This window comes from Benincasa hispida, chromosome 1 (assembly GCF_009727055.1).
Source record: "Benincasa hispida cultivar B227 chromosome 1, ASM972705v1, whole genome shotgun sequence".
Classification (NCBI taxonomy): domain Eukaryota; kingdom Viridiplantae; phylum Streptophyta; class Magnoliopsida; order Cucurbitales; family Cucurbitaceae; genus Benincasa; species Benincasa hispida.
In genome coordinates this window covers 90,768,002-90,792,548 of record NC_052349.1, presented here as the reverse complement: position 1 = coordinate 90,792,548, position 24,547 = coordinate 90,768,002, and the positions used below count along the sequence as shown (strand labels likewise).

The following is a 24,547-nucleotide window of genomic DNA, read 5'->3' as shown; positions in this document are numbered from 1 at the left end:
CAAAAGAGAATAAATATGCGTCAATTGTATGAAAATTAGCTTCGAAATACAATAATTATGAATTATCGCAATTACACCCACTAACATCTTTAAGATGGAAGGAAAGGAGAATTTTACTTTGTTTGCAGGAAACCGAGTCACCGCTTATGCTCAAGGCTTAAGAGAAACTGATCAACACATCTCTGTCACATTGCGCTCGTTAATCAACAATGAAGAGACGATTAACGCAATTACAGCGCAATGCGATAGTCGATCCAGAGCTGACTTTCAACCACATGCGGTAATAAAAACAAACACCGCATGCGAACACTCGATCGAAAGATGCAGCTGAGCAACGCAAAAGCGGAGGATTAAGACACGTGTACAACCAACGGTTATGCAGAATTGACGGTTTGATTGCATAACAGAAGGAATAATTATTCCTCCATCTTCGGAATTTCCATAACAACAAGTGGGGACCACAAGACCGGAGTCAAAGATCCTTACCTATAAATACCCCATAGATTTCAGAGAAAACTTATGCTACTGGATACGGGACTAATTGTTGCTAAAGTGTTGAGAGAAAAGGCTGAGTTGAGTGTTAACTGAAGAAATCCAGGAAGAAGACGAGACAAGGCCGAGAGGTGAGTCTCAGTTTTATTCTGCCGAATACCCGCTGAGAAGCTCTGTGCTGAGAACCCTACTACTGGTTGAGCAAGCCTGAGAGGGAAACTCATCCATCCATCTGATCCATCCAATCCGGTAAGCAGATCTCCACTCGAATCGGTGCCATGACGTTGGCGCTTGTTTGTATCTGTTCTATCTCTTTTCATCATTGTATTTCGCTTTCTTTATCCCTTCATTCACACACCATGTATCAAATGCTTAATAGATATATTAAATGTTTCGATTGCTTTCATATTCCATTTTCTGTCTACTTCCGTTCCTCCGTGAATCACTTTCCCTATGATGTCTTATTAATCCCTTGATAGTTAATATGAATTAAACGAGTACTTAACTTGTGTTAAAGAGATAACTGCGTTTAGCTAAAGCATACTAGACGACATCTTCACCTGTGAGAGCAGAAGTGAAGATGCCATTCTGATCTATCGAGAGAAGGTTAGAAGAATGCGTTAACTAAAGTGAGTAGTACTTCCAGACATGGAAGCAACCTTGTGTTCATTACGTTCATCTCTGATTCACCACAGACATGTGGGAGTGCGGCCGATCACTATAAGGTGTACACCAAGAGAAAAGCGGAACCATACTTATAACTTCAACGCAATTAAGAAACTTGCGTTGTTTATATTAGTTATCTTTCTTTTTCTGTTTGGTACATAAGACTCGCCGCCGCATTCCATGTTCTTTGCATAACCTTCACAGCCAGCCTGGACCCTAGCATCTTGTATCATGAAGCCTGTATCTTGTATCATCTAGCTTAGGTTTACCGTACTTATTTTATTATCGCATTTTTACTGCTTTCCTTTACTTTACCGCAATTTTATATACTTGTACAAAACACTCTTTAAAGATGAAAAACCTGGTCGCATATACCACGAACATACCATAATAACCTCAAACAGTCCCTGTGTTCGACCTTGAATCACACCGAGAAACTTGCGGTGGAATTACACTTGGTTCCAACGTAAGGAAACTTGTGACAATGCAAGGCATACTATAAGAACATTCATAATTAACGCATATCTAGAAGTAGTATCACATCATTTCACGCATAAGTATAGCATATCTTTTAGCATCAAATCCTAGCGTTTGACAAACCGCCCGGGCAAATTCTCGTTTCTAGATCGTATAGCAGCTTCTTATGATCGTCGAGTAATGCTGATCGAGTATAGACGATCGTGTAGCATGGATCAAGTGTTTTTGGACTATGCAATGTAGTATGAAGGCCAACTGATCGAGCAGCACACATCGTGTAATGCATGCCTAGACGATCGAGTAGACGAAAACGATGCGATGAAGCATGATTGTCTAAAAGATCGAGGAGAAAGCGTCGACTATCTTATATCGAGTGATCGAGTAGCCAGTGACTATGCGATGAGTATGCTGGCCTACTCAATCGTTTAGTGTGCACCATGGGTCGAGTATCATATACTCAGCGATCGTTTACCCCGAGTGTCCATACAATCAAGTAGCCAACGCAACACAAACGAGTAAACTCTTTACTTGATCGCGTAGCATCAACCATGCGATCATTTAGCAAATACTACATGATTGAGTAGAAATTTTCTACATGATCACATAACCAAATCTAAACGATAGTTTAGCCTGGGCTACACGATGTGACAAACCTTTGGTTTTCTTCCTCAAAGTGAACAACATCTCTGTGTGTTGAAGCTTCATCACGAACGACTCAAACAAACTAAAACTTGAATACAGACTCGATAGAAAGTTAATTATGCCCAAAAACACAGAGGCCCTTACAAATTAACTTGGTAATGTAAAAGAAAGCATTAAACCAGAGGCAATCATCCCGAAACATCCATCAATTCACATCCACAAATACATCTAACACTTAAACGCATTGTAGAAGTCATAAAACCCACAAAGAATGTAAATATAATTTAATACATCAATGGAATTTGGAATATCAGAACAATCTGGCTCTGATACCAATTGAAGGAACTCTAAATCTAGAGAACAAGTGAGCGGAAGCAGATCCTTCCAAAAACCATTGTGAAAGAACATAAACATTTACAATCAAACAGAACAGTTATGCATCAAGTTAAATTACAACATGCTTCAAAGTTAAAAAAAAAAAAAATAAAGGATTGAGTAAACATACCTTTGAAGAACCCTTTCTGTTATTATTTCCTCGATCAAACTCGAACGTGTTGATCAGCACGAACGCAATGAGCAAACTCAGAAAACAGCACAACTGACAAATTCTCGATCAGAATCGAGTAAAACTCGATCCTTGACCCTCGAATGAAAACTTGACACCACCACTCAGTTACCTTGGTATTCTCGGTGTGAGCATCCAGAAGTTGTCGGCTGTGTATGGATTTTCAAAGAGGGAAGGAGGAACTAGGCAATCGAGTAAGCAATCGAATAGGCGGCAGAAGGAAGAAGTCTATCGTATAGACTTGAGTACTCGATCTTTTAGTAGTAAGTAACTATCGTATAGAAAAACTCGATCGATCGTTTACTCTCTCAACAAGTTATCTGATAACTTGATCTCTTTGCGCGTGGAATGAAAAATAAAACAATTTTCATTTTATCCATCAATTAGCCATAAACCAATTAAAACCTCCCACTAAGGTGGTTATTTGGAGAAAACCGAAATCATTCATCTCATAATTAATTTATTATAAATAAATATAATAACTAATTTATCATATTGTATTTATAACCTATAGTTTTAATATCATATCATATGCAACATATAAACCATAGTTCTTTTTCTCCTTTATGGTATTTAATATAAATCATATTTATATTAATTCCTCCAATCAAATAATAATGTATCAAATACATTAAATCAATTATATCACATATAATTAAATTAATTTAATTATATCATATATAATCAAATTCCCTCTTGTTAATTTGAACACTTCAAACTAAACCAAAAACTGATTCTCAACATTAATCCATTAAACTATCAAGGGGACCTTATGAACCTGTAGCTTGAAGCTCCTACGGTACGTGAATAACTGACGAAACTCTTTAATCACAATATCCACCATCCGTTAACTGTCGGACACTCCACTAAAGACCGAAAACTGCACAGTTCGCACTACATATATATTTCTAAGTCCATCGGATATAACCAACCAATAGTACGATGACCCTGAAGGATCTCTTAACGAAGAGTTCCATTTGCGTGTTCGGATCGCTCCAATTTTACGGTGACCGAAATACACCATATACATTCAAACGCACAATTATGAAAACAAACAGTAATTAACAGCATGCTTTGAACAAGAAATAACAAGGGAGAGAGTTCTCGTACCAGTTGAAGTTGCACTTCAAACTATGGAACTCAACGCAGCGGAAGACCTCTACCTGATCAACCAACGCCTAGCAGAAGTGTCGACTACAGCAGCACGAACAACCGCAAACACACGAACGTAGCGGGGCGACACCATCAGAAAAGAGTCCCAGGAATTCTCGGAGTGAGAATCCAAAGCGTGGTCTTTGGTGAGTTTGGTAGAGGTAGGAGGAAGAACTAATCGTGTAGGCGATAAGCAAGTGGGAGAGAATATGAAGTTATCGCATAACAAAATGCTTATCGCTTAAAATAAACTACACGATCGTATAGATTTTATCGAACGATCGTTTAGTAAACACCACACACTATACGATCGTTTAGGACTTAGTGTGGATCGTTTAGGCGCTAGGTAGGCGATCATTTAGGCATTGAGCGACTATCGTATAGGCTCTCGAGTTTAAGCGATCGATTAATTTTTCACACCCATGCAAAAATTCCGATCTTTTTCCGAACCTTTCAAAATAAAACAAATTTCATTTTTATTCAGTTACAATAACGAACGCTATTCCCATTAACGCATGTCCGAGTGAGATTTTGGATTAATTATCATATAATTAACCAATTAAATTATTAATAAATATAATCATATTATTTTTTACCCTATAGTTTGATATCACATATCTACTATAGTAATTTCTCCTCTACTTGATATAAATCATATTTATATCTAATTTCCTCCAAAATAATGTATCACATACATTTAGCCAATTATATCATATATAATTAACTAGTCCAATTATACCATATATAATCGAACTTCCTCTTGTCAATTTGAACATTTCGAATTAACCCAAACACTGATTCTCGACTTTATCTAAGCTACCCAGGGGATCTAATGAACCTGTGGCTTGAAGCTCCAATGGTCCATGAATAGCTGAAACTCTTTAGCCACGAGATCCACCATCTGTTAATTATCAGGCATTCCACTAAAGACCAATAGCTGAACTTTTCTTATCACAGATATATTTCTGTGTCCATCGGATATAACCAATCATGAGCACGATGACCATTCACAGATTCTCGTAAGTACATCTGGGCCAAATTATCGTTTTCCCCCTATAGTTACATCTCACTCCTTAAGTACCACTGATTCCTATAATGAATAATACAACATAGTCCAACTATGTATGAACACCTCTCGAGCCAAGAGAATGTGTGTGGCACCACATCGTTCAAGTCCTGGAATCAGCCCTTAAGGGAGCTATCTATCAACTTACCCCTGCCTTGGGGAAGGAGTGAATTCCATCTTGTGTAGCTGAGTTCCTAGCTTCCAAATCAGACGAATCCCCAAAATGGTAGGTTTGAATCGGCGACCTGGCCATTCGTACCCATATAAATCAAAGGATTGCCCTCAATGGCAGAAGTTGCCAACTCACTCAAGATTGAGGTCATGTTACCTATGGTCATCCTAGTGAAGTGAAGTCTCTGTCATAAACGGTGTTATATAACGAGAAGTTAACACGTCGTGGTTAGGTCTTATACAAACTCTTTGTATAGGACGCCTCCGCTCGCATGTTCTCAACATGAATGATCAGGATCAGACCATCTGTGACAAGTCACAATACTTGTGACCATTCCACAAAGCGGGCCGCATCCGTAGCGTTACCAGGATAAGGTTTTCCTTCTATATCCATATACTACAGATCATTTTGGTTATCACTCAAGACATGATCCACTTGTATGTCACCACATGCTTGAGTCACATACAGATAACTAGAGATTTTATGTTTATTGGTTTGTGGTAAAGTAAATAAAACAAGCAACTAAGCAAAATACAAGATGTGAAGTAAAATATCATATATTAAACAACACAAGCGTTCGTACAATCTGTTTACAAACTACAGGACACGAGACTTTAGGGCATCAACCCCAACAGATCCTTCACAAATCGTCTGTAAGTACAGCTGGTCCAATTTACCATTTTGCCCCTGTAGTTACATCTAACTTCTTAAGCACCACTGATTCCTCTAATGAACCATCATAGTCCCACTATGGCTAAACTCTTCTCGGGCCAAGAGAAGGTGTGGCACCACATTTTTCAAGCCCCAAAATCAGCCCTTAAGGGGGTAATTTATCTACTTATCCCTGCTTCGAGAAATGAGTGAATTCCATCTTGTGTAGCTGAGTTCCTAGCTCCCAATTAGACGAATCCTCAAAATGGTAGGTTCGAGTCGGCGATCTAGCCACTCACATCTATGAAAATCAAAGAACCGCCCTCATAGGCAGGAGTTCACAACTCACTTAGGATTAAAGTCATGTTACCCATGGTCATCCTAGTGAAATGAAAGTCTCCGTCATGGACGACGTTATATAACGAGACTAAACATTTTGTGGTCCGGTCTTATACAAACTCCTTTGTATAGAGCATCCCTACTCGCATGTCTAATACACGAATGATCAGGATCAGACCATTTGTAGCACTTTACAACATTTGTAACACCTATAAAGCGGGCGACAATTGTAGTGTCACCAGGATAAGGTTTCCCTTCTTTATCCATATACTACAGACCATTTAGGTTATCATTTAAAACCCGATCCACTTGTATGTCTCCACATACATGCTTAAGTTACAACGATAATCAAATATCTTAGTTCATTGGTTTGTGGTGAATGCAACTAAAATATCTCATATTTTATAGACTGAAGTGAATAAAATATCTCATATTATAAATCACAAAACTGTTTGTTCATACAGGTGTTTACAAACTATATGACTCTATGAGATTTAGGGCATCAACCCCAACACTTAGTGGGACTAGTATAATAAACTTTCACTTGAACTGCCAAGACTCGAATTTTCTTTTTTTGTAGTAACGTCCTTAACGAATTACGTTTAACGTCCCTTTATGACTTTCCCGCGAGCCCAAAGAAGAAAAAGAACGGACTAAAGCGAGGAGTTCATTGGCCATACATAGTGAAGGGGGATGGGGGTCAACCTCTTTCATGACCCATGGCCTTTCTCCTTTATTAGTGTATAAGGGTGTCACTTGGTTAGCATTTCTATCATCCATGTTGTTGGGTTAGTTTTTCGATAGGAAAATTGGGGAGTTGGCTATAATTGAGAAACAATTTTAGTCTCGACAAGATGGATGGATTTATTCGATGGTTAACCATTTTTTTAACCGTAAGAGGGAGGTCATTCAGAACCCGCTGGCTCTAGAACAGGTGGAAGTTCCCCACTCCAACCCCAAACGTGAAGCACTTCGAAGTGCATTCATATTTTAATTCTTTAGCAAGTTCGGGAACATTGTGAGAATGGGGAAGGGCGGCGTTCACTTTCCGGAAATGGCAGAAATCGATTCCAGTGTCGCAGAGAACATTATGTCTCGCGATCTGGAAATATCTGCGGAGATGGATACTGAACCCCTCCGCGGATGGGTGGAGGAGAGAAAGGAGAACCCTAATCTCCTAAAATCCCTCATTAGGGAGTCTGCCGCGTTCTTTCATAACAAAGCTGAGGATAACGGCTGGCATAGTTGTCTCTCGCATGCAAGGAGATGCTGCTGCTGGATGTCACATTTCTGGGGCACCATGATCCTTTTCTTTGAAACAATCGAGGGCACTGCCTTCCTTCTGCTTTCAGAGGTAGGGACTTCATCAATCATTGCTCAGTGAGCTATTTATTGCCGCCAATAGCTTGCATGCCAGCGCCATGCATGGTAGAGTTATCTTGCATGGGCGAAGGAGATGCATTTTTTATACTAGTAGTACTGGACAAGCTCAGAGGGAATAATATCTTTCTTATTTCTGTCTTTCTTTCCCACGACGACTAGAAATAGGCAAATAAAAAATTTCACTTCGAATTCCAGACCTTAACATCCTCCTGCTCATGGTGTTTCACAATCAGTATTGGAAATGAATGGAGAAGTGGTCGAACGTGCAGAACCACATATTGGATTACTCCAGTGCGGCACGAAGCCACTGACGCCGAATCGGCTCCTATGCTGCTAGCTATGCCCTACTTGGTCCCTCGACATGGTGGAAGTTTTGTAGCACGTCATGAGCACCAGGCTAAGGGGCAGTTGAGTTACTCACGCAAATCTCCTTACATTACTACAACATAGGGATAGAAGGGAGAAGGTTGTGAAGGTGGCCTCGTTATCCACACTTCTGGTTGGATGAATGGAGCACCGACCGACTCAAATTTTCATGAGCGTTGGCGAGTCCTGGAATGCCTATCAAGGGCTTCCGCATATACCCCGGGGTGATCATGACCACCTGCACCTCACATCTTGACATAGTGGAATGTGTAGCCTACCTACTGTTTCATTCAACTACATTATCCGACTAACATCATCGTCTATGACCTGACACATGTTATTTAAGAGGACGTGATGAATGCGTTCATGGTTTGGTTGACCAGTGCGGATATGGGTCCTTATTGGCTGGGTAATGAAGTCCTCTTCAGGACAAATTGCATGATGAAGGAATTATTCCATGAGCTAACACATGAAAATTATGAGAACGACGTAAGTTAACATCTTCATTACGTTTGTATGCTTGTTATTTACTATTTTCACTCATTAACCAGACTTATATATTGATGCTTTATTCACGTTTCTTTGACGAAATTTTATTAGCCGACCGGAGATATGTGCTCATCGGTTCACGATGTTGCCACATGGTATATTGGTATATATTATAGATTATTTAAATTTTGCACAATTGAAATGCACTTAACATATTGTTATCTATTTTGCAGAGTCGTTTGAACCTACAAGGTCCAGATAGCTTGTTCCACACCATATATAAGAAAATGCATGAAGAAACTGCTAAATTATGGAAGAAAGAGCACGTGTATGTCGATTACATGCTCGGATTGTGTCATGCCCCCTCCTGAGTCACCATTCTAACCCGAAAGGAAGAATGAGGACTATAGATATTAGGAACTTCTATTTTTTTTATTACTACAAAACATAACTGAGCTATTTCAGTTAAGAGTGTTTTATACAAAACATTATCGTTTATTAATTATGAGGTTACATTGCTACCATGTGTTTGAACCCTCCTAATATAGCTGCCAAGACGGGATGATTGTTGCAATCACTCCATCGACTAGTTGTGGTTCTAAGCCAAATCTATCGCCCTTTTTCTGATACCTGGGAGGGGGAGGGGGAGGGGGGGAATTTAGAAAAAAAAATTTGGAAAACATGAGCGGTAGTGCTCAGTGAGTGGTAAGTTCAAACTAAAATATTATTTTCTTTCAAAACATTTTTGGGAAAGCAATATCATAGTATATACGATCAGCGAAAATACATATATTCAGTTTAATAAACGAGACGAAGTTGGCATGATCACATAATCCTCCAATTACGTAGTAAATTACCATAAACCAGTTTGAGGAAATAATTTTCAGTACCCCAAACAGCCTGTAGAATGTGCACATGTCAACAATTCTTGCTAGACATACTCGAGCACATGCATGTGGATAACCCCAGCCAGATATACTAACAATTCCAGTCCAACGTCCACAAAGTATGTTAATAATATCCGGGTACAATTTTCAATTTCCAGTCAAACCAATAGGAACATACATCCAAGCCAAGACTCATAGAGTAAACAGTCATCCAAACAAAAGAACAATAATTATAATCCAAAAAAACGTATATTTTCATATCATGCCAAATTTACCAAATTGATACAAATATATAATACATCCACCCATTCAAAAATATAAACCACTCACCGTCAATTTCTTTTCCTTTCGAACTCTCGTCCCACAGGATTTTGATAAATCCTGAAATTTAGTTAATATTTTCCTAATTATTCTCTGTATAGTCACAAACCAACCAATTTTACTTAAATGGACTTAATTTTTCCCAAACCCTAATACCATTCAATTTTAGAGTTTTACTTTACACTTTCATACTCAAATTATCTTAAAATCAACTTAAGATTCCAAACTAATTCAATCCCAAGATTAAAACATTTTATTGATATCTATTAGAACTTAAATTAAGGTTGTGAACACTTAGTTAATATTAATTTTGTCCAATTTCGCAAAGTTTTCCTATTAACCTTAGTTAGGGTTTACTTTAAATTAACCCCAAAATCAACTTCAAAATTGACTTAGGATGCCAATTTCTTCTAATTGCATACTGAAAGCATCCTATTAATACCAATTGGACTCCTGATTATGATTATGCGTATATTAATTAGAATTTTCCAGCTTTTAATAACGGACAAAAGATGATAGAAAAAAGTCAAACCTAATAGGTCAACTCCTTCTTCAACCTACAGCCTAAAATTTTCCAGATTTCGGTCAACTTTTTCGGCGAGCCTCCAGCGACCAAATTTTCTTAGTTAAGCCATACTCACTCTAATAATCAATACAATTCCCTTACTCATTATCTAAACTATCTTACCTTAAAGTTTGAACGTGTGATTTTCCCCAAAACACCTGTAAACGATCAAACTTCCCACGGTACCTATTTTCCAGCGAGAAATTTCAAATTTTAATTTCTTCAATTCTAGCTTAAAATAGTCGAATTAAAAGCCACAGAATTCCCAAGGAACTCTATAAGTATCTTACCTTTGAATTTGGAGTCTCATATCACTCTTTAAGTCCATGAATTTACCCAAAAGTTGCACAACACCTTGAATTTTGCGTGACCTCCGACCAACAGTGTTTTCCTCTGTTTTCTTGCTCATTCTGTCACAATTTCTTAAGGAAACTCTCCCAATATTTCTTACTAACTCCCTAGAGGTTTAACTTACTTTTCCCTCAAGGAATTGCTTCAATTGAGCCTGTTTCAACTCATTCCTCTCTTCTCCTTTTATAGGCTGAAAACCTCAACTCTTACCATTCCACCTTTCAATTTCCAGCTGACAGCTCCTAATTTCGATTAGTCCCAACACCTAGCTGATGCATCTCCCACCTTTTGTCCCTCAAATCACAAATTAATAGCCCAATTCCTTGGATTTCTCAAGCTTTATCAAAAACTCAGTTCTATCTTGTCCTTCTTGAATTTCCCCCTTTCCCCCTAATTTCATTCAAATCCCTTAATTTCTCAAAATTTTAAAAATACCTGAGTGCTTCCTCGCTCGCATTTGGCCCTTAATCGATGCACGATGGCTTTTACTTGATGCACGATGGCCTTTACTCGATGCACGATGGCCTTTACTCGATACACGGTGACTTTTACTCAATACACGATAGCCTTAACTCGATCATGCATGACTTGTACTCGATGCTTACTTAGTGTTTACTTGATGCTTGCCTAGTATGCTTGGCCACTCTTTTCACGACCAACACTTAGTCAGAATTTCTTCTTTCTAGGCTAACTTATAAATACTTGAGAGTCAAGTGTCCAGTACCTAAGCATTTTCCTTCTTTATTTCCTTATCCTTTACCCACTTCCCTACACTTGTGTTTTACTTAAATATTAAATCCCTCATTTTACTAATCTCAATAATTAAATAGGAAATGTAGGGTTCGAGTTTCATAGATTGGTAGTTGAACATCAGCTTGGATGGGCAGATATCGATTACATCTATAGCCCACTCAACTACAAGCAGCACTGAATTATGTTGGTGATAGACATGAACCTTGGGTGCATCCTTTTGTATGAATCATTCCCCAAGTATATCACACAGAAAGATTTGGTATCATTCCTAGGCCCCTATGCTTCACTCTCCCTTCACTAGCACATTTTTGCAACTTACATGCTGCAAAGCCCGACCTTGCACATAGTTCTTGAAGGTTGAGTTGTGTCAATACAGGCTTCCTACAGGGTCAGATACATTAGACTGTGAGATATTTTGTCTTAAGTTCTTTGAATACTTGGTGACTGGGTTCAGTCTGGTGGGTTTATGGCAAGATAGGATCAATCGAGTATTGAGTATTTATCAGAATGTCTTTACTTTACAGAATGAACAATATAATGCAGAGTAATAAATTATAAAGTATTTATCAGAATGTTATATATTATTTGACATCGATTGTGTCTGGGTCCCTTTATTTTCGATTTTTGCCCCTTTGTTATGTTTGGGTGTACCAAGTGGTTCATTGCACTTTTGTCTATAATGTTCCGGTTAGCCACAACACCCACATTCTTTAATGTGACATGTTCTCCAACATATGGTATTTTGTTTACCCTTCGTCTACCAATTTATACCACTCTTTTTTGTGGGAGTATTTTTCCCTCAGTTTTCCTAGTGGCTTTTTCATTGGGATACATGACCAAGCGGGTTTATTGACTCCATGTATGCTAGCACTAGAGAACCAACACTATAAAATCTACTACATGGAGTAAACAATTTGATATTGTGCTCTCTAGCTATAACAATAGCGTGCAAACATGGAATCTCTAAATACTGAAATTGTACACAACTACATTCTCGAGTGTTAAGGTTGACGATACCATCTAATCCACCGTTCTTGACATGAAATCTATAACATTCGATTGGATTTATTCGGTATCGCTTAGCTTTGTCAAACTTTAAACTTATTATATCCTCTACATACTTTGAATGTGTCGATGTACTATTAGACCACATTGTTTGTTCTCATGAAACCAACCTTGAAGTAGACCTCTTATGTATTCTAGCAACGAAGTTATTGGCAACACTCGAGCTTCTTTGGTAATAGCATTGAAGCATTTGACACTATTGATGGTCATGTTTTCATATTGGTTCTCAGATTGGTAACACTGTGCTCATCATTGAATATCAACATCCTTCAAATATCTTGCAAGGGAATCGTTGTTATAGTTCACTATTTGGACCCAATGACGCTTGAACTCTGAGTCTCAACACGCTCTGCAAGCATCGTTAAACAATTTTCTAACGGACTTGTCCTTGAAGTATTTCTTCATGTTCTTTTTCAAATGATAGGTACAAAGTCCGTGGTAAGTGTTGGCTCCTTAATCTCAAATTAATTAATTTTAAATTAATTAATTAATTAATATTTTGATGATAACAAAGATGATTTTGTTACTAATAATTTTATTATTTTGAATAGTTCATAGTGTAGAGCTCGGAACAACGATTCCAATGCCTTTTGAATCACCCAAATCAGAGTTTGGATGAAAAAGATATATAAAAAAGAAGTGTAATGGAAAAATACCCAAGATGGTGATGTGACAAATTAATCATCAAACTTGACCAATTAGAGAGTGCTACTTGGAAATATAGGATAATACGAGACTTAAAATTGTAATAGGTAGATTTTAGTTTTATTAAAAGAAAAGAGATTAAAAAGAAAATTATTTTGTTGAAAAAAAAATTGAATATATATATATATATATATAAAGTGACCAACAGTCAGTTTAGAAGGGGAAAAGAAAAAAGAAAAGAAAAGAAAATATAAGAAGTGACAATTGGTCAATTTAAGTTTTTTTAAAAATATATATATATTTTTACTTTTTTACTTTTAATCTCCACCTTTCATTTCATTTTTGGACAATCCAATGGTCCAAATTAAAATCCTTTTTTTTTATCCCACTTCCCTCTCTTTTTATACTCCATCTTCCCCAAAGTTATTTCAACTTTTCACAATTTTACAATCCTCAAAATTAGCAAAAAAAGCCACTATTGTTACTCTCTCTACAAGCTTCCAATTTTTTTTTTTTTTCATTTTATTCTTGAGAGAAATTTCTATTGTATTGTGAGGATTAAAGTGTGCGAGCTCAACTACCCACTCTTTTTAGAGAGTTTTTATTGTGTGATTTAAAGCTTAAAAAAATATTGTAACGGTTGGATCCTAACCTGTGGAAAGGACCGGGTTTGCTCTTGAACCCGTAAAAGAAGTAAGGTAGTGGTTCGACTCTCATCCGTGGAAAGAGTCAGAAGTTTTTTTTAATCAAAGTCCCAACGTTTGGAAAAGTGGATGTAGGTTGTGCTTGATCGAACCACTATAAAAATCACAGTATCTTCTTCTCTATCTCTTTTCTAGTTATTTTTGCATTTAATTTTAATTGCTTGATTTTGTTAGTTGAGATTGGTTGAGTATATTGTTACATAATTTTTTATCAATCTTATTATTTAGCATAAATTAGAGTTTTTATTAATTTAATTTAAAAATATCGAATTAGATCAAATTGAGCATACTTTAAGAAAAAGTTTAATTAAACCTTATTCATCCTCCTCCCTCCTTCTAGGGTTTCTATACCGATCCAACAGTAAGGATGGGAATACGACATCAATGAAATTAGTTATACTCTGTCCACGGTCTGAGACAAATACGAGGTTAGGGCATTCTCCAATTATTGTTTTAAGGTTTGTCATGAACCACTTCAGGGTTCGATCATTCTCACTATCAACAATTGCATATTTCAGTGGGTACATAGGTTGTTACTGTCCATTGCAACACGAACTAGCATTGTTCCCTTGTACTTACCCTTTAGATGAGTACCATCTACAATGATCACGGGTCGAAAACTATTAAAACCTTTTAAACTCGCACGTAGTGCCATGAATATGTATTTGAAATATTTTGATTCTTCAAGCTCAATCTCAAATACAGTTCCAGGATTTTCTATCTTCAAAGCCTCACCATATGCATGCAAGTTAGCATACGATTCCTCTGGCGTCCCCCTTGCAAGAGCAAATGTTGTTTCTCTCGTACGCCATGCCTTTTCATAACTAATATTGACACCGTACTGATGTCGCATATCCTTAATAATATGGTGCACTTTTTCCGCTCGACCAACACCGAACTTTTCCTTCATCAAGTGACCAATAACGAATGTGTTGGCTTGCTTTTGGTTATGGTTCAATACTTCAATCGAGCATGTGTGATTGGGCGTGCATTTTGTGGTCTTGAAAGTATCACATCCGTCCATTTTAATTGTTCAAACAACCCACTTACAAGTCGGATGTAAACACCGAACATTATACAATTTTATGTTCGGTTTTTTAACCCACAGCTCAAAGTTGTTCTTAATGGCGAACATTGCTAACCTCATCTTCACATCACTCTTGCTGAAGAAAATTTGACCTACTTCAATGGTATCCCTCAATCCTATAGACGACTGTGGTTGCATGATCAAGTCCCCTATTCTGACATTACTACTAGATGGTACATTGCATGGATTTTGGCAAGGCACATTCCCAACAAAATAGCCAAAATCATTTGACAGCATTGGGATTGGTAGTTCTTCATTCACAGAATGACCATTCCCTAAAACAACTTGGGTTGGTTGTTCTTCATTCTCAACCTCTTCCTCTTCTATCATCATATTCTCATTTACACATGTCCCAACCTCTTCTATTATCACATTCAGATGCAATATGTTCGCTATATTAACATCGATGTTATCGTTTTCCAGTGAGATACTGGATGGACAAACATCATGCTCATTGATATCTCTTCCACATATGGGTTGGTCTTTTCTCTCTGGGTAATCAAATGTTGCCTCACGATGAATTTCGTCAATTTTCTCAAGACTTACAAATACCTGCAGTCTAGTACAGTTGTGAGACAATACTAGAGAATAAATGAGAAAAAAAACTAGCATATTTACTTACTTGAGATGTGAGACAATATAGTGAAATGATCCGATTGCCTTTATAACTTGATCTCTATCAAGAAAACAAAGTTTTGTGAAGTGAGTTTTTTGGAGGGAAAGAGAGCTCGATTTTCTTTTTTGAGTTTTAGTTCTGTTTTGTCTTAGTTAATAAAAAAAAATTACTCCACATTTCAAGAAATTGATTTGAAAAAATAGTGAGAACTGTTCGAAAATTTTCCAATTTGTGTATACTGTATGTTCGTAAATGAGCATTAACTATAGAGCAGGTCCTCCGATGGGTGCGGGCAATTCAAAATGATCGAGTATCGAGTAAGGATGGCTACGATCAAGTATACACATGTAGATTGCACATGTATCGAGTGACTATACATCTGGGTATCGAGTGACCATGCATCGAGGATCGTGTGACGAACCAATGAGGAATGAGTAACGAGCCATCGAGGATCAAGTTCCTTAGTAGTGGTAGGCGCGCGGAGTGCATCTTAGGGGTTAAGCAGTAAAATCACATGTGGATGACATCAATAGAAGGCCACTTTCCTTTATTTTTTCTACAGATGGCCATTTTTCATTTGGGCCTCCCAAATGAGGCCATCCATACAACAAAACCCAATTACCAATTGACCTTAGATGCACACGAGGGCCTGCCGTTGGAAATCATTCTTGCTCTCACTCCTCATCGCTCTGATTCTCACTTTTGCTCTCTATCCTGCTCCCTTGATTCTCGCTCGGGCTCCCCATCGCACTCCCCGATTCTCGATCTCACTCGTTGATTCTCGCATTCGCTCCCTGCTCCCTATCACGCTTTCTAATCCTCGATCTCGCTTGCTAATTCTCGCTCTCGCTTTCTATCCCGCTTCCCGATTTGCGCCCTCGCTCGTTGAGTCTTGTTCTCACTCCTTATCGCAACGAAAGAAGAAGACGAATGCAGATGCAGATGAAGACACACGCAAGCAGAAGATTAAGACGGACATAGACAAAGACGATAACGAAGACAAATCAACCAAAATTTGAAAGAAGAGTGAAGAAAAAAAACACAAAAGAAGAAGAAGAAACGCAAAAAGAAGAAAAAAGGAAGAAGAAACACATAAAAAAAATCAAAAAAGAAATAAGAATTGCAAAAGAAAGAAGGAAGAAGGGTTAAGCTAGTAATTTCATAGGGTGATGACATCAACAACATGCCAAATTCCACTCACTCTTATTTTGGGTTACTTTTTATTAGGGCCCTCTACACAATTATTTCAATATATTTTTATTTAACTGAATTCACATAAGTGTTAAGAATTTTTAGAAAAATACGTATATAGTTGAAAAATATGTAACATAGAACAAAAAAAATGAATATTTTTTTCTCAAACATTTTCTAGCAAGAATTAGAGAAAGATAGAGATTTGTTATCGGACAATCTTCCAATGATGAGGGAGATTCAATTAAAAAAATATATATGATAGAGTAAAAATACAAAGTAACAACAAAACGAAAGAAAAAGAAGATGAAATTCATTGAGAAAAATTAAGAATCAAAAGTTCTGATTTCCTTTTTTGCTTTTCATTTTACTTAGTCATATTTTTGCAAGAAATGTAATAGGTCAATTATTGTTTATTACAAACAAAAAAAGAGAAAGAAAAAAACTTAAAAATTAAAGGGAAAAAATTGCAATCTATATTTTATTCAAATAAAAATAGGTAGAATTATTGAATAAAAAAGTTTCAAAACAAAAATAGTAATCATAAAAATAAATTATTTAGAATTCACCTAATACCTAACATATAAACAAACACAGACAAATAAATACAAATCAAATAATTTTGCCAAACATGAACTTCATACATCCTATCTCAACTCAACACTCCAAACAACTCCAAGTTCTTCACTTCCATGGACGAGCTGAGAGCACTGTTTTGCAGTTAGTAATTTTTTTCCCCCAACAATTATAATACGAAAAATCAAACTTTTAACTTTATAAAATTTAACATGTATTATTTTAGCCGTATAAATAGCATTTTAGAAGTCCACATAAAATAATATTTCAACCAATCATGTAATAAAAATGTTAGTAAAAAGCAAGCAATGGTACCACTAAGAGAAAAGAGGTAAAATAACAGTGGTAGGTGTAGGTCACATTTATTAGAGAATATATGTGATATTTAAACAAAGAAAGTTGAAATGATTGACCACAAACCCTCTATGGAAAAAGAAATACATGGGAGTAGGAAAAGAGATTTGGCTAATAACATAAAGAATCTTCAGCCTCATCATCTCACAAGTTGAAACAAAAAAGAAAAAAATGGGTTTAAAGTATCTGCTTAGAATCTATTCAGTCTTCTTGGCTGCAATATCATCGAGCTTTTCCTTCAATTCTCCAGACTACATGTGACAAAGAACAATGTTAAAGCTATCACACAACAGGGGCACTTTGAAGATAAAGTTGGATCATGTCTTCTAAATTAAGGGGAGAAAAGTGATAATAAACCCAAAAATTCATGTAGGATCTTATGAGAAGTGAACTGAGTAAGGTAGAAGTTGGATACCTGATGCAGATTGAGTATGATATCAGATCCTCCAATAAACTCTCCTTTTATGAATATCTGTGGAAATGTTGGCCAATTGCTGCATGCAAAAATATTTTCAAATCACAGCATGTCTATCTACTTCTTTACTCAACAATATCATGACTTTATTTATATTCCACAAATACCATTAAATAGACCAATGATAAAAATAGAAAATTTATTTTAAATGACAATTTCTGAAAATTTTTATATATAATAGCAAAATATCACAATCTATCATGACAGACTGCGATAAACTACTACCTTTGTCTATCATGATACTTATAGACACAGATAGTAGTCTATCGTAGATAGACTATAAAATTTTGTTATATTTGTAAATATTTTTGTTTATTTTTCTATATTTGAAAACAATCCATGAAAATATCCATCAATATGGCGATATATCCTCAAATCGAAGGGTTCAATATCGATATTAAATATCTATTGATATCTTTAATAAGTGCTAGTAAAATATAAAAATGTCATTTATTTATCTCAACATGAATCGAAATATTAATAATAATATTCATAGCTTGTTTTTTTTTAGAGTAAAAACAACTTAATTATTAATTTATATAAATTTTTTTACTTACAAAAATATCCGTTGATATTGATATTTTATCAATATATCTGTAGAATTTAAATTTCTATAGTGATATATTAATTCTTGAAATAAACTATAACTAATTTGTGAGCCATTCACAATTCACAGTCTGAAATTAGAAAATTTTCAACACTGAAGAGGGAAAGTCAGTATTCTAAGGCACCAGCATACCTGAAGGATTTCACAGCACTTTTAAGCTCGGCGTCTTCCAAGATGTTTCTAGCACTCAAAGGTACATCTGCAAAACTTAAACACGTGAGAATCGTGGAAAAAGATGACAAGCAATAGAAAGATGCTGCAGTGATTTATATTCAGAGATGAACACAGGACAAACATGCAAGTATATGATTTTGAAAAGCTGATACAGATTCTTGTCGCAATAACTAATAACAGAAGAACATACGGGAAAAATTCTTGCAAAAGACAGGATTAGAAAGAAACAAGATAGTGTTAACAGTAGCGATCAATGTCCCAGTAATTTGAAGTATTGAGCCCATACAGTTATAATCTTCTCTTTACACATTACAAACAAACACAACTGGCGCAATATTGGCTCAAACATAGGATTGTAAGACCATAAATTCATGTTCTAGGGGAACAAATAGGGATAGCCCTAAATAAGCTTAACCAAAAGAGAGTAGACTCATTAAAACACACACAAGCACACACAATAAGCACTTACTATATAACTTCAACACTCTAACAGCAAGAGCGCTAAATCCACATTGAGGAACATCTGGCACCCCTTTCATGTAAATCATCACAGGATTTTGTCGTACATCCTAATAACAATGCAGAACAAAAAAAAATGCTAATATGGAATGTGCGTACTCATGGAAGTATAGATATTAGCAAGTCAATGTAGGAGAATAAGAGACCTTACAGTGTAACTTCTAAAGCATGAAAGCCAATAAAAAAATAATCTCAAAGGTGCAGTAATATGTCAGTATTTCTAAACCATTAGTACTCGTTCTTAAATTCCACTCACCAGAAAACATATAACTAATCTACATTTTGCACAATCTGGAAGACCTTTTTGTAATTTCCCCTTTTGTGTATTTCAACTAACCATGAAATTTTCTCATAAAAAGAGGTAAGGCACATAGTTTTTCCCTTCCAGAAAGATTAAACACATCAAAATATGCTTCCTAGATAAATGTTATCAATTCTTTCACAAAAGCATCATACCTGTTCAACAACATCTCTCAAAGAAAGGCCAGAACTCTCAAGTTTATTAGTAGGCTTGAAATCGTCGTGGGTATCAGGTTCATTAGGTACTGTCGTTGAGTATCTCATTCCATGCTGGTAATTTAACCCAGGCACCACCTATCAACAGTTCAAAATGAGGCACAACAGTATAATACAGCACAGTACAAGCTTTGCCAGTCAACTTTTATAATATGTATGTCACCCTAAAATTCAAGGATGTACATTATAATTAAGTCAAAATTTCTGATATATCTTGTTCAAGAAAGCTCGTGATAATTTGTATGCCATCGCTGCCATGTAATTTCAAACTAAGCAGCACTCATCAAAATTTCTATTAGAATTTATTGTCCTTCAAATTTAAGTGAATGCAGTCAATTCTTGGGTGAAGAAAATATCTCACATGGGATATTATGAAGCTTAACTTCAAAGACAGCAGATAACTAAATCGGCCGTAACAAAGAAAACAATGAGATTTTCAATCTGGTCAAATGAGATACGATGGAAGTCGTGATCAAGAGTAATGGAACAGAAAATTTACAACATCAAACTACTAAGACAAAACAGACATTATATTCAATTTTATCAAACGTCCCTGAAAGGAACAAAACGAGCATTATATTTAATTTAGGTATTATATTTAATTGAACTTTAAATCTCAAAGCCCCAAAAAATAAATATCCTGTAGATCTCTTACTTCAAACTTCAAAGTTCTAAAACCTAAGGATAGCTATGTGGGATCAATGGAAGATGGAGAAACTCGAACATTGTTCCATGATTTTCAAATGGCATAAAATAATTGAAGTCACCCCTATAACCCTCTTTCTCCATTTTTTTTCATTCTAGTCTCGACTTCCTTAGCCATTTATCATCTCACTGTGCAACTTCGGGTCAAATTGTATCTCATTCTATCGGTGACTCTTTTCTTTGTTTGAGTCACTTGCAATTTGCTAACCTTATATTGTAATTTTCTACTTTTGACTTCAAAACCTTGGATAATCTTTTTTATATTATCAAGATATTTCAGTTTGCCTCTGCACTAAACATTAACTTTGCCAAGGGTGAGTTTTTGGGGATTCATACTGAAAAATCCGAAATGGGCTGTTTGATGGCGACATTTGGTTGCAAGCAAGGTCTTCAGCCTTCTACATATCTTGGGCTGTTCTTATTTAGAGTTTAGCATAAACTTCGTAATGGAAATATGCATTTAGACATATCCTTATCCAAGCTACTCAAGTCTGCTGACTTATTACTCATCTTTAATGAAGTTACCAACTAAGTTAGCAAAATCCTTGGAAAAACTTATTCATGATTTCTTTTGGGAAAGATCTAGGGGTGATGGTGGTGTGCATAATGTTAATTGGGAGACGGCCCAACTTCCTAAATCTTTGGGTGGTATAGAAATTGACAATTTGGAGCATCGCAATTTGGTTCTCTAAACAAAATGGGTTTGGAGGTCAATGTTTTTTGGCGTAAATCCACTGTTGCTAAATATCAAACTTCCAAGGGTGATTGTCATTTGGCCTAAGGCAGTTAAGGGATACAGATCACCTTGACAATTCCTTTATTCTACCGTTGATCTTGTTGCTAGTCTTGTTCAAAGATGTCTTGGTAATGATTAGTCTACTTTTTGGCATGATTCTTGGCTAACTTGAGGGTACTTGCTATGGTCTTCCCTCGTCTCTATCGGTTATCTACTCAACCAAATACTTTTGTAGCAGAAGTGTGGATTGTTTTTCATGCCGAAGGGACTTGATCTTTCGAGCAATTTAAATGAGTGGGCAAGTCCTCATTTTCTCTCATAGGTACTGGTATCTGGACTTTCAATTGCTCTTGGTCTTGGCCCCTTAATTCATCCAACACCTTTACAATTAAATCTTTCATGGATGATCTTATGGTTGTCTTTTTCGTACTTTGAGTAGCCTTTATGAGATGATTTGAAAATATGATTACCCTAAGATGATTATAATCTTTCTTCGGGAGCTTAGTCTTGGACTTGTTAATACGACATGTTGACTTCAAAGGTGCATGCCTCGTCACCATCGTTCTTTGTCATGCTGTTTTTTCTTTGGGATAAAGGCAACAACTTTCATTGAGAAAAAATTAAAAGAATACAAGCACATACAAAGAGCCAAGCCCAAAAAGAATGCCCCATTAAAGTAAATGGCTCCACAACCCAGAACCCCTTCTCCCCACAATCCACCAAATGGCCTTGAAGAACCGAAAGAAGACCGTCAATATGTAACGCTTCTCTATTGAATAGATGGAGCAAAAACCTTACGACAATGAGCCAGAAGGATCAATACCAATTACAGAAGCCACAACTTCCTTAACTTAGCCCAACTTCTATAATTTCAAATTGGAAAACTTTTTTGTAATACACCTCTAGGTGTTGGGAGTTCAAACTCCTTTATTTTATTCATTAATGAAATTTGTTTCTTTTCTTAAAAAAAACAAATAATCAACTAAACAAAACAAAAGCTAAAACCAACGGAAACAAGACGATAGGAATCAGAAACTAATATATGATAGTGTGATTTTTTCAAACCGTACTATTCTGCTAGTGCGAGTAGCAGGCAGACCTGCCAAGCCCTTGAAGAGTAAGTTTGATAATGACTTCGCCATGATTCCAATTGTGATACTCTAGTAGTAGGAGCAACGCCCAATTAGATAATCTAGTAGACAACAAATTCAAGAGTCAGCAAATTGGAGTACGGTTTTAAACATACGCAAATAGTAACATATATCAAGGTACAATGAGAAACTGAAAAAGCAGATACGAATTTCCTTGAGCAACGAGATTTCAAGACTTCCACAGCACCAGATAGAAGAATAACAAGCAGACAGCACCTCACGAAGGAATAAAAGCTTAAAGACTACAAATTTTCGAATACCCAAGTAATAGAAACAGGCATGAAATTACCCAAATAATATTAGAATACCAAGGGTTAATGTAATGACACAGATCATCCAGAAAGCCATAGAAAGCTACAATACTACGACAAAACACCACCAGAAATCAAATACAGCTGAATCAAACACATTGCTAGAAATTGAGATAGTTAAAACAAAATAATAATAAATAAAAAACTGGGACAGACCTTGAGGTTGCAGCAGAGAGGAGGAGAAAGAAAATTGAGTGGGGCAGCTATGGAAAAGGAGAAGAAAAGAAACAAAATATGGTTGTGGGAATGTGAAGGAGGAAAATAACCAAAGTGTTGGCCTAGGGTTTACTTTCTTTTTCTTCCATATGAGAGATTGTTGGATTTTATAAAAATGTTATTAAATTTGTTGTTTAAATTTTCAAATTGGATTGATAACATCAAATTATGTGATTTTCAATTATAAATTTCTTTCTATTGTATGAGTTATGCTTGAAATTCAAGTAGAAACTTTACGTTGGATAAATATTTCAATTTTATATTTATTTAATTTTATTTTTATATTTTAGAGAATTAATTACTAACTTATGAATAGTAATATTTTTTTTCATTTGGAGCATCTCATTAAAGAGTTTTTTCTCTTTTATTTCTTTCTTTTTAATTTATTTTGAACAAGTATCCAAAAAAATTACTAGTTTCAAGTAATTAAGGGTTGTTGATTTATCAAAAATTAATCGTTATATCAAGCTGAGAAGTTCGTTGTAGCCTACTTACAATCTATGCAAAGTGAACAATTATTTTCAAGATAACATTTATCATAAGCATATCCAACTACCTATTGTCTTGAAGTTTTTAGTTATTCTGATTTATAAGTCCTATTATTCTCATGGCTTAGTTTGATCTTGAATATATAGTGTATGTTGTAATTGTTTGTATAAGGTGTGATCAAATTGCTAGATTTATTTAGTTCTTATATATCATTTTCTCACGAGGTCTATTGTATGTTTTGTATCTAATAGGTTAATGACCTATTAAACACATAACACAAATTTAAAAATTTGATGATACATTTTGATGATGGAACTTCTATAAAACTAATAATTTAGTTTTAGTGATTTACCAATAATTTTTTTGTTGTTGTAATAATTAAATCTCTAATTTTTGTATGTAATAATTTACTTATTCTTTAAAATTTGCGACAATCTTGTCTTTATCATGCGAAGTCAAGGGATAAACTAAATATATTCATGAACCACAAAAACCAAAATTCTCATTTGATAACTATTTCGTTGGGAAATTCGTATGGATGGGCCAAATTTCGAGGCCCACTCGAAATTTGGCACAATTTAAAGAACACTCGAATTTTGGCCTTCTAATGACATTAGCTGCATGTGAAATGTTCATTTAGTCCCTAAAACGCTCGATGTCATGTAGCATTGCAAATTCTCGCTCATTCATCTCGTTTTGGACTCATTCCTCTCGTATCTTCCTCTCGTTCTTCATCAGACAAATCAAACGTTTTAAATTTTAAATTTCAATTTGTCGACTTCTTCTTTCTCTTCCTCTTCTTCTTCCTCTTCATTCTGCCTTTCTTTTTCTTCTTCTTTCTTTTTCTGGCTTTATTTTCTTTATTTTCTTTCTTTTTTTCTGTATTAAAATGAAGGAAAATTTTCAAAGGAAAAAACTACAAAATTGATGAGGAAACACTAGAGGAAGAAATAAGAGGAAGAAGCAAGAGGAAGAATTCAAAAGAATGGACAAAATCAAGGAAAAATGGTGAACAACATGAATTGGGGAGCAAGATGAAGAAGTGAGAGGAACGAGAGGAGAGCGAGAAATTT

General features: G+C 35.8%; 1 protein-coding gene across 1 annotated transcript; it reads right to left on the bottom strand.

Moving 5' to 3' along the window:
- Window positions 1-17,553: 17,553 nt before the first annotated feature.
- LOC120089326 (monothiol glutaredoxin-S15, mitochondrial) lies at window positions 17,554-23,097 on the bottom strand. The gene is made up of 7 exons (XM_039046764.1): window positions 22,926-23,097; window positions 22,378-22,499; window positions 19,807-19,944; window positions 19,301-19,400; window positions 18,790-18,856; window positions 17,991-18,069; window positions 17,554-17,826 (listed from the first exon to the last, which is right to left on the bottom strand). Exons 2-7 carry the CDS (start codon window positions 22,447-22,449, stop codon window positions 17,773-17,775), a joined length of 510 nt encoding a protein of 169 aa, XP_038902692.1. The 5' UTR covers window positions 22,450-22,499; window positions 22,926-23,097; the 3' UTR covers window positions 17,554-17,772.
- Between the last annotated feature and the right edge of the window lie 1,450 nt (window positions 23,098-24,547).